Below are 11,314 nucleotides of genomic sequence, written 5' to 3'. Positions count from 1 at the left end.
ATGGGGGCTTTCTTTCCAGGCCAGGGTCAAGGCTAGGACATGGCTCCCTAGGGAGAGGAGTCACCTGGGCCTGTCCTGGGTACAGCCTCCTCAGTCTTTACCTACAGCCCTTGGCACACAGTGGGTACAGCATAGCTAATCCCCTGTGTGGGACTCCACCATTTTAATTTTTTTTTATTTACTTATTTTTTGGCGGTACTGGTGTTTGAACTCAGGGCCTCAACGCTTGCTAAGCAGGCGCTCTACCACCTGAGCCACTCCACCAGCCATTTTTTGTGTTGGGTATTTTCGAGATGGGGGTCTCACAAACTATTTGCCCAGGCTGGCTTCGAACCGTGATCCAAACAGTGAAGTCAGCCAGGGATACAGGGCCAACCCTAGTGCCTCCCACCAGCACAGTCTGTCCTCTACCTTTTGAGGTTCTCTGGCAAATTCTGTGGCTACTAAAACCACCAAATCTATGGTTCCCAGGGCAGTCCAGGTTCTACCCTTCCCCCACCACCACCACTTCCAGCAATGAAACAGAGGAGACATGCTTTTGTTATGATAATTGTAAAAGATTTATCAAGAAAAGATTCAAGCAGCAGTAGCCAGGAGCAGATCTGACCTCCTGGGGGGACAGAGGTGGCAAGGTCAGCCCCCCAACACGCTGCTGGCCACACACTGGCCTGCCGGGAGGAGGCAGCAACCTCTAGAAGCTGTAAACATAGGTGGGAGACAGCACGACCTGACCAGGGACAGGGGCTGACCTCTCAGTAAGGCTGGCGGAGGGAGGGAGGGAGGGAGGGAGGGCAGGGGGCCTGGAGTTCCTGCTTTCTCTCCTCAGGCTTCCCACTGTGCAACAGGAAGGAGCAGGAAGACCAGACCGTGGATATCAAGGTCCGGGGAAGCCTGAGGCCTGGGTCTGCTTGGAGTCTGAGGGGTTACTACTGGTGACCTCCCAATTCTGGTAACTTTTGGAAGTCTCCTGCAGAAAAGGTGCCTTCAGGGCCCTGGGGTCCATGGCTTGTCTCAGCACCTTGAGTCCAGAGAGAGAAGGATGCTGCATGGTCCCCCAACAAAGAGAAAGTGGGGTTCAGCAGTGGAGGGGAATTAGAGGCCTACAAGAGGAGATGTCCTGCAGCGCCCTCCTGCAGGGGATGGGGTGGGGCAGGGAAAGCCAGGGACACAGGAGCGAGGATGGTCCCTTCCCTCTGCCACACAGGCCAAAATCCCCCTGGAAGGGACGCCAAACATGCTTGGGAAAGAGTAGTAGGTAGAGAAGAGCTGACACTGGTCTTCTCCCCTAAACATCCCTCTCCTTACTTACTATCTAGCAGGTCCCTGTCAACTCTTCAAGACACTGCTGGAATGTCACCCTCTCCAAAGCAGAGTGCTGTGGTCCCTTCTCTGAATCCCTTAATTAGCTACCTGTCACACTGCATTGCCTTTGCCTATTTCTGAGTGTGACTGCACCTTGGATGAGACTCCTCCAGGGCAGGCATGTCACAGCCCAGGGGCCCAGTATTTGACCAAGGGCCACAGCAGACCACTGCATCTGCCGAACAAACGGGGTGGTAGCCAGGTGAGCGCCCACTGGAGGCTCTAGGGGAGGCCTGGCCTTTAGTGACTGACCAGCAGCCTAGACCTTGGCTTGGAGGGTCCCTGTCCATTCTCATTCCTGATGGGCCCCCTCTCTAAAGAGAGGGGGACTTCCCTAGGGGCACCTGTTTTCCTCCAAAGCCCTGTATCCCAGAGGAACAAGCCGCTTGCCTCACCCAACCCACGGCCCCCCAGCCACTGCTAGTTTAGGAAAGTTCAGGCTGTGTGGACTGCAGGGACTGTGCCGGGGCAGGGGGGCCCGGCACGCACGGTCAGAGGTGGTCGTACATGTGCAGTGTCCTCTCCAGCTGCTGGCCCACCCGCTGGTAGAAGAGGATCTGCTGGCGCAGGTACCTCTGCATCATGTGTTTGAAGTCGAGCTCGCGGCGCTGGTGGAAGTGGTTCATCTCGGCCTGCAGGGCGAAGCCCACCACCCGGCAGCGCCTCCGGATGCCATCAGCCTCGTCCTGGGCCATGCGGCCCTCGTCGCTCATGCGTTGGCTCTCCTTCACCTTGGCAAAGGCACCTGGGAGAGCAGAGTGAACGACAGGCTGCTTAGGGCTTGGGTCCCCTCCATTTTGCTCTCTGTAGGCATCCTGAGCCCCGACAAGGGCCAGACAACACCCTCCACAGTTCGACTCAGACCTCACTCCTGAACTCCAGATCCAGGGCCCAGCCACCTGGCTGTCTCCCCCAGGACATCTCCCCTTTCAGTCTCACCCTTAGCACCAACTAAAGGGACATACCATCTTCCTTCCAAACCTGCAGCACCACCAGCCACCAGCAACCAGGCAGTTCCTGTCCCTCTTCACAGGCCTTGACATTTGCAGACTGGCTCCTCTTTCAGCCCAGGCCTCACTCCTCCAGGAAGCCTTTCCTGTACCCTATAGCCTCCTGGCACCTCCCAGTGATCCCAAGATTGCCAGCATCCCTCAAGCTCAGCTCTCATAACCTGTGGCTCTCTACAGAGAGACTCACTCAGCTCAGTGAGTTCAGGGCCTGTCCTATCCTCTCTGTGTCCCCTAGCTCCCAGAACCAAGCCAGGCCCAGGCAGAACCTGATACATGCTGAACTGACTTGCCCGCATCCCTGGGCTGCTTTGATGGTTCTACATTGTCTCCCCATCTTTGGCCCGGCCTGAGTCTGTCCTACAGTACCTAAAGATATCTCCCAAGCTGGGCACCTTGCCTGGCTGCCCCTGTAGACCATGCCTATTCCCCTGGCCCAAGAGGCCTCTGGGAGTTGGCCCCTGTTACATGCATTCTACACTGATCCCATGTCCAACTCGTTCCTACCTTACCTCTGCCAGCTGGATCCCTATTAATAATTCAAGGCCCAGATCAGGTGCCAGCCCCTCCCCCAGTGCTGCCAGGCAGACACCTGTCTGTCTCACCTGTTCCCTGGCTCCCCATCACAGCACTTCACAGGCCCTGTGGCCTGTCAGGGGGTACATCTTCCCCACATGCAGGCCCTGCCCACCCCTAACCCCAGCCCCCTGGGGACCAGAGGAGACAGGTGAGGGCAGAGATAATCATGGGCAGAGGGTCCAATGTGGGAGAATTTGAATAAATCAACAAGCAATTGGTTAATTAATTTAAACTTTGAATTAAAAGGCACTTGACTAATTCTGCCTTTACACCTATGGGGACAGTCACTCAGAGGCAGAGGCAGTGTGCCTTGCACTGACTCCTTGACTGCAAAGATGAAGGAGACAGGAAGGGCTGATGAAGAAAATACATGCCCTAAGCACTGCAAAAGAATCCTTGAGCCGAGTGCAAATCACAGCTACTTGGGAGAAAAACGTAGGAGGATCGTGGATGGAGGCCAGCCTGGACAAAATGCACAAGACCCAATCTGAAGCCGGGTGCCCATGGCTCACTCCTGTAATCCTAGCTACTCAGGAGGCAGAGATCAGGAGGATCGCCATTCCAAGCCAGCCTGGACAAATAGTTCTCGAGACCCTATCTAGAAAAAACACGATCACAAAAAGGGCTGGGGGTGTGGCTTAAGTGGTAGAGCACCTGCCTAGCAAGCACAAGGCCCTGAGTTCAATCCCCAGTACCACCAAAAAAAAAAAGCATCCCCCGCACACAAATTACATGCTCATTACCTATGCTTTGTCACTTCTCTTGAAGGGCAAAGGCTTTTGAGGGCTTTCCACATGGTACTCTTTTAACGATCACTCAAGGTGTTGTACACATTCAAAATGCACTGACTGCACACTTGCTATAGGCCACGTTCAGGGCTCTCTCTACATGCCGGAAATAGCTATGGGAGTCTTTAGCAGGGAGAGCACCTGTATGAACTGGCAAGAGCACAGCTAATTGGTTACTAGTGGTATTTCATGTAAACAGACTCAAGTTTGGAGAATCTCCAGGGGCAAAGGAAATCTGCAGTCCCCAGCTCCTGACCCACTCAGTCGTTCTGATACCTTTCTTCCACTACCTCTTGCCTCTTCCTCCACCCCAACGACCCAGCCCTATGTAACAGAATAGGGGTCATCCCAAGGCCCAGTATGGGATCCAGAAAAAGACTTCAGAGCGGGAGGGACCCTAGCAGGCAGTTGTTCAACTCCACCGCTCTACTGTAAGAAGAAATAGGTTCAGAGGGGTAGGGACTAGTGTAGGGGCTCCCAGCCTCCTTCCTGCCCCATAAGGACTCCTGGTCCCCCACAGCTGGGGAGTGGACACCACCTCTGCTGCAGGATGTCCAAGCTGAACCTCCAGACAATGGCCATGGGGCTCGAAGAAGGTGGGAGGGAGGGTGTAGCAGGGACCATAAGAAGAAAGGTTACTGGTGGTTCACACCTGTAATCCTAGCTACTCAGGAGGCAGAGATCAGGAAGATCACAGTTTGAAGCCAGCCTGGGCAGTTTGAGACCCTATCTCGGAAAAAAAGCTGTCACAAAAAATGGCTGGTGAAGTAGCTCAAGTGATAGAGCACCTGCCTAGTAAGTGTGAGGCCCTAAGTTCAAACCCCAGTGCAAGAAGAAAGAAGAAGAAAAGGAGGAATAGAAAAGAGCAGGACAAAGAAAGTGGAGTTAAGTTTTAGCAAAGGAGCCTACCTGAAGGAGAGCCATGGAAGGACCGTGGGTTCCACCTGCCGGTGTGGGTCTGGCAGTACTGGGAGAGGATCTACACTGAGAAGGGTTTCCACGCCCATGCCCTTGGAGGAAGGCAAGGCCCCTTTTGTTGATGAGAAGGCTGTGGCCGGATCAGCATGAATGAACCTACTGTAATTGCTAGGTATCCTCAGCAGGCAGGTGTGCAGGGCAAAGGTCCACAGGCAGAGGCTCCACCCTGCTCTCCATCACTTCCCCCACCCTATGACTCAGTTCTGGGGCAAGGACCAGTGAAGGCTATCATGTCCCAACTGACAAGTTGGCAGGGCTCAGGCCTGGGCAACATCCACTCTACATTCCTCTTAGGACTCGACTTGAGATCCCCAGGGTTACCTTCTGCAGGCTGGGTCCCAGGAATGAGAAAGAATCGGAATCTATCTGCTGCAGAGCCCCAGGGTCCCAGGCACCAAACTCAAACCAGCTTGCCTCTACCCATGAAAGTAGTTACCACCCACACCAAGATGGGGGCAGTCTAGTGCCAGTTGTGTCATCTCCAGCAAACCACGGCTCTAGCCTGGGCTGAAAGTCTCCCAATTGTCAAATGGGACAGGTCACAATAGATGTGATGCTGCTGACACCTGCTCACAACAGGTTCTTTAGTTTGCACATCTATAAAATGGGATAACAGTGTCCATCCTGCAATATTTGAGGTTTAACTGAACTAAAATGCAGAAAGCACTGAGGACTGTACATGGCACAGATGATTTGTGCTACAGTGTCTGCTCTTCTGTCCATGAGCTCACAGCAAGTTCCAGCAGGTGGGGGCTGGTAGCAGCACTGTTCTGTTTATGAAAGCCTAGGAGAAAGGCGGGCGCTGGTGTAAGCCTAACTACTCAGGAGGCAGAGATCAGGAAGATCACAGTTCAAAGCCAGCCAGAGGCAAATAGAAAAAAAAAAAAAAAACAAAATAGGACTGGCAGAGTGGCTCAAGTGGTAGAGCGCCTGCCTAGCAAGCGTGAGGCTGAGTTCAAATCCCTCAGTACCACCAAAAAAAAAAAAAAAAAAATCCTAGAAGAAGTGGTGGAAGAAAGGAGTAGATGATGGCTCTCAACCTACCTGTCCCCTGCAAGCTTGGCCCTGCAAGGGCCACTCTGCCTTGACCAAGCTGCAAGTCCCAGGGACAGACACTCCATGGATGCTCTGTGGTCCCGGGCCTGCCTCAGGCACACCAGGTTGCCACCTGAGTTGGTGCATGGGTGCGCAGCCCAAGCCCTCTTCCTTTGGCTGTCCTAGCTGTCCATCCCTTGGGGAGCCCCCTCCTACATCTGTTTAGCACAGTGGAAACGGCCTGGCTGGGGAGTCAGACACACCTGGGCTCCATACCTGCTCTGCTTATGGAATCGCCTCAGTGTGTCCCATCTGTGAAATGGACGGGGTCATACCAGCTCCTGGATATGATGAGCTTGTTCCCTCAGGAGGGGACCACAGGTCCTGGCTTGCCCCAGGCCGTCACTTTCCCCTCGTTGTCCCAGGATAACCATTACTAGGGTCTCCTTTCATTCCCCATCTGCTCCAGGACCCCTGGACTGGACTCCAGTCTAGTTCAGCTCCACAATCCAAATTTTACCAACATGGGAACAGAAGGGAAAAAACTCTCCAAGATCACCTCAGAGGCAAAGGTGGCCTCTACTCTGGTGTCCCAACTTCCCACCTGGGTTCCCCCCACTGTCTCTCTCAAATCACCATCTGTTTGGATGTCCAGACAGGATGAGGGGAGGTGAGCAGCGCCTCTGTTTCAGGACGCATGATGACCCCAGAGCAAACGATGATGGCCCTGACTCTTCAAAACACCTCAAGTGCAGACTCACACATGGCTTCTGTCAGCTCCGTGCCCCTACCTGTAGTTGAAAGACCAACCTGGTTTCACTCCCTCCTGCTTCAGTGTGAGCCTGGCAGCCATGGGTGCCCTGGGTATGGAGTTGCCTTACTGCCCCAGCTCTGGGTGAGGTGAGGGTCCCCAGCCACAGCATGGGGACAGCTGTTTAATCACTGTGCCCAGCCAGCTTCCAGCTGCCCACACAGGAACACGCCATCTGAGGAGCTGGTTCAACCAGTTTTCCCAGGCCCAGTGAGATGTGTAGCTCTACTTCCGCCCAGGGAGGCACCTGCCTGGCTGGGCTCCAGCACCCAGCTCTCCCACTGCCCTGGATTGAGACAGATCTAAGGCATCCTCTCCATTCCCGTCCTTCCCTTGGAGGCCCAAAAGCTCCCTGGGTCCTTTCTGGCCTCACAGATAGGAAACTAAGGCTCAGGGAGACACAAGCACTTCCCAGGAACACAAGGCAAATTGAGGACAAAGGCAAACTAGAACACAGGCCTTGGATCTCCTGGAGCCGAAAGGAAGAGGGAGGGTATAGGGACTGGGTGGGGGGACGCGCAATGAGAGAGGGAGAGGAGGAAAAAGTCAGGGAGAGAACAGGAACTGGAGAAGCTCTGGTAGTCAGTCACCTCTTGGTATGCAGCACACCATCTGCTGCCTTAACCTGGACTCTGCTGGGTAGCAAAGGGTAGGAGTGCTTGCTGCCCCCTAGGCTCGGTCAGAGGGCTGTCTCATGGTCTCACCCAGAGTAAAACTCCCACCCCCACCAAGCCAGGCCTGACCTCAGGGCCTAGGGTCCAGGGAGCCCCACACCCTGCATACAGCATAGTTCTTCCTGAGTTGCCTCGCAGCCCCAGGGAGAACCACACCTCTCTCTTGACATCTGCCCTCCCTATGGTCCCCAGGACTCAGTCACCTGCAGGATCAGTCCCTGATTCACTCCTTAGGCAAGAAGAGCAGCACAGCTCGGGAAGGGCTGACTGGATGGGCCATGTGAACAGAGCCCTGGACCCCTGATTCTGTTCCCCCAGCCCTGGTGCCCCATGTGACCTGGGATGAGTCACTTCCCTGGCAGTTCCCTGACAGCCCCAGCAGTCACAGGCAGGGGCCCATCCTGCTCCTCCCCCACAGAGGGGACCATGAGAACTGAAAACCAGGCTAGGCCTGGGAGGCAGCCAACATGTGTCCTTGGGGAGCTGGCAGGAGGGACAGTCCCAGCTGGGCCACAGACTCCCTGTGCAGCCACCCTGCTGTGGACACAGACTCCTTCATCTGCAAAATGAGGACAGAGACCCTCCCACACAGTTAGATAGGGCACTCGCTCGCAGGCAGGCAGAGGGGGAGATGTTGTGAGAAGGAAGACAGGCCGCACACTGTGTTCTTATCTGGGTCTGGGCCCCCCTGAGCCCAGGACCTGGGGGCCTGGCTATCTCTATGTTCCCAAGACCCAGCCTGATAGCTCGGACCCCGTGAATGATGAAGTAAATGAGACAGAAACCGAGAAAATGAATGAAGTGATGAAGGAAATATTTGCTCCACGAAGACAGGGACCAGGTCTGTCTACAACATCCCTCCACCTAGAATAGCACCTGCTACAGAGTATGCACTCAACACAGGAAGACTCGTGAGTTGCCCCATTTCTTCCAGACCATCCCTGTACCCCAGGGTCCAGCAGAGCCCACACTCAGGAAGGGACACCTGCCTGCACTGGGTCTTACCTTTCTGCAGGTGAATGATGTCGGGGAAGTTGGAGAGCAGGCCCTGATAGAGAGAGAGTGTGTCGAGCATCTGGAATAGGTCACTCTTAGGCTGCTCAGCGAACATCTCACCCACGGCTTCATAGGTCCGGCCCGTGTGAGAAATGGCATTGTTGAGGGCCTCAGAACTAAAGGGGGGGTCCATCTGGAAGGCATGGCTGATGGCCTGGAAGGCACTGCCCAGCTTCTGGAATTCTTTGCGGAAACCCCCCACGTGCTTCCGCACGAGCTCTGATGCCACGGTGCTGAGCTGCAAGACGCTGTCATCCATCTTCTTGCTGAAAGCCTTGAAGGTGTCCACCCGGTCCTCGACATCCTGCAGGTCCTGGTGCTCTGTGGGGATCTGGAAGGTGAGCAGGAAGCTGGCGCCCACCATCTCGTCCTTCTCTGCCCGGCGTTTGCCCATCTTCCACTGCTTGTCATCCAGGCAGCTGAGAAAATGCTGGAAGCCCTCGTACTGCGAGAGCACGGGGTGGCTGGTCATGTGATCCATCCAGAGGATGAGTCGCCGCTTCCGCTTCTCAATGAAGTCCTCCTCGAAGCGGCCGGTGGCCTGCTTCTCAGGCAGGTGGGGTACGGAGATGACAGTGAACTTGTGCAGTAGGCGGTTATAGAGCCAATCAAAGTGCTTATAGCGCCGGTAGACAGGTGAGCCTGCGTGGGTGGGGGTGAGCTTGTAGGAAATGTAACTTTTGATGCCTTTAAACTTGGTCTGTTTAGTGGGGTCCTCCACAGAGCAGGCAAATGGGTGGGGGTTGGCCTTCCACTGGGGGCCACGAGGGCCCATTTCGATGGAGTATGTCTCTGCGATCTTGGCCATCATGGGCACATCACCGAGGATGAAAGCCTCCACTCCAGAGCGCACGAAGCACGAGAAACGGTTGAGGTTACGTCCCACCACACTCCCTCTCTTAGCAGACGCCAGGCTGTCCTGCCGCTCCAGAGGTGGCTTGGGCCGGAAAGCCATATGCTGGCTGGGGTAGGCACCCGGGTAGGAGAGATTGAGCGGAGGGTGCCCGTTAGTGCTCAGTCCTCCAGCCCGTGGCTCTTCTACCACTGTGCATCCATCATCCCAGTCATCCCAGTCATCATCATCGTCCTCTTCAAAGCTGCCCTGGTTTGAAAAGAAACCACTGCCTGCACCACTCCTGGCTGGGTTGGCCACACTAGGGCTGTCATACAAGCTCACCTGGGTCCCCAGAGAGCCTGCAGGGCTGCTGGAGTAGTCAGCATGGTTGGCCCCTGTGCTGGGGTGGATGATTTCCACATAAGAAGCAGGGAAGAGACCTGTCTCCCCACGGCTGTTCTGCCCCTGGAGCCAGCCGTCCAGTGAGGTCTCACTAAAGATAACCAGGTCCTCATCCTGCTGGATGCTGATTTCCTCCTTGTTCTCACTGTGGAAGTCATAGAGGGCTCGGCCTTTCAATGCCATGGCTTGGCTGGGTGGTAAAGATGGGTCCTGCCCAGATCAGAGGTGCTCACCACAGAGTCCAAGAATGCACTTCCGATTCAATGCCTGTTACAAGCTCTGACTCAGCCCAAGATGGGGTCTCAGCACCCACAGATGCTGTCCAGCCGCCCTCTCTTCAAACCAATGTCCAAGGCCCAGAAACTGCCCTACTGGGTGTTGGAGCACAGGCATGTGAGCAGGGAGGACTCATGTCCGCAGGCTTCCTCCCCTCCTGGAAGGGGGAGCCTCTCCCTCCTCCTACTCCCAGTAGAAAAGTCAAGTGACCTGGAGAAACCAGCTCTGCCAGGGCAAGAATTCGACACTTTCCACTGGAACAATGTTTTTAAAATAGGAGAGAATCACTCGGAAACCACCCGTCCCAGAAACCCAGGCAGGGTTCCACCGTCCCTCTGGCTTTGGGAGGCTCTCACATTCCTCTGCAGATCTGCCCCTTCCTCCTTCCTCCTCCTAGGCCACTGGGTTTTCAAAAATCCAGAAAATCCAAGAGGGGCAAGGAGAAAAGCAGCAGCGTCACGAACCAATTCCAAGGGTGGATGTGTCCGGTCTCACAACGAGCCAAGCCGGGAAAACAAGGGCCGAAGCTTGCACAACAGGCCGCCAACTCCACGACCCTGGCGATGCAACCGGGCCCCACCGGCTCCGGTGTCCTCTTTCTGCCCCGCAAGTGGCCAGCCCCCACCCCAGGGAAGGAGAGGGCTCCAGGACGCGCTCTGGCGACTTTCTGGCCACTCGCTCAGTGGCCTCTTTTGTTTGCTTAATTCTTCAGCAGTTTCTGAGCCTGGAGCTGACCCTGATCTGAGTTCAAAGACCCCCCAACCCTCCAGTCCAGAGGTAACCCTAGCGGAAACCGGTGTCGCAGCGCGGAACGCGCGACCCCCACCCCCCAGGCCTCGCGTGCCCGCAAACACTCAACAGTAGTTTGCAGAGGGAGCTCCGGCGAGTGGATGGCGCGGCCGGTGGTTTGTCCGTCCTTCGCGCTGGGCTGCGGGGCGGGCTGCGCCCCCAGCCTCCTCCTCCGGCACTCGCAGCCCCTCGGCGCCGCCAGCGGGAAGCCAGCTCCAAAACAAAAAAGGCGATTCCGGGAGGTGGCGTCCCGAGGAAGGAGGGAACAGCCGAAGGGGAGGTGAGGGGTGGGGAGAGGGAGGGAGCGAGGGAGGAGAGAGGGAGGAGGAGAAGCAGGCTGGGGAACTGGGCAAACTCCGCCGCACTTCCGCGCGTCCCGGCTGGGCAGGCATCGCGCGCTCCGCCCTCCCGCGGGCCCGGGGCGCAGCAGTCGGGACCCCGCTTTCTTTCCTTCTGGCCCGCGTCCTCGCTTGCGCTCAGTCCTGGAGGCGGGAGGAGGGGACACGACCGGCGATCGGGGAGCTGCGGGGCTCCACCATCCCGGCCACTGGCGCCCGGAGACACCTCCCGCCCCCCAGGGGTTTGCAGCGCAGCGCGGGGGAGCTCGCCAGCCGCCGCCGCCTCGCCTCCGGGACTTGGTCACCTTCCAGCCTTTTCCGTGAAGCAAGTGTAGGAAATCGCCGAAAGTTTACAAAGCGCAGGGTGGCAAGGAAGACACCAGA

The 11,314-nt window shown here is 56.3% G+C and overlaps 1 protein-coding gene across 1 annotated transcript; it reads right to left on the bottom strand.

Moving 5' to 3' along the window:
• Nucleotides 1–553: 553 nt before the first annotated feature.
• Snx33 (sorting nexin 33) lies at nt 554–10,961 on the bottom strand. The gene is made up of 2 exons (XM_020175886.2): nt 8,240–10,961; nt 554–2,107 (listed from the first exon to the last, which is right to left on the bottom strand). Exons 1-2 carry the CDS (start codon nt 9,708–9,710, stop codon nt 1,854–1,856), a joined length of 1,725 nt encoding a protein of 574 aa, XP_020031475.1. The 5' UTR covers nt 9,711–10,961; the 3' UTR covers nt 554–1,853.
• Nucleotides 10,962–11,314: the final 353 nt, after the last annotated feature.

Source organism: Castor canadensis, chromosome 19 (genome assembly GCF_047511655.1).
Source record: "Castor canadensis chromosome 19, mCasCan1.hap1v2, whole genome shotgun sequence".
Taxonomy (NCBI): Eukaryota; Metazoa; Chordata; class Mammalia; order Rodentia; family Castoridae; genus Castor; species Castor canadensis.
The sequence above is the reverse complement of the archived record's forward strand: the minus strand, read 5'-3'. Positions and strand labels throughout refer to the sequence as shown.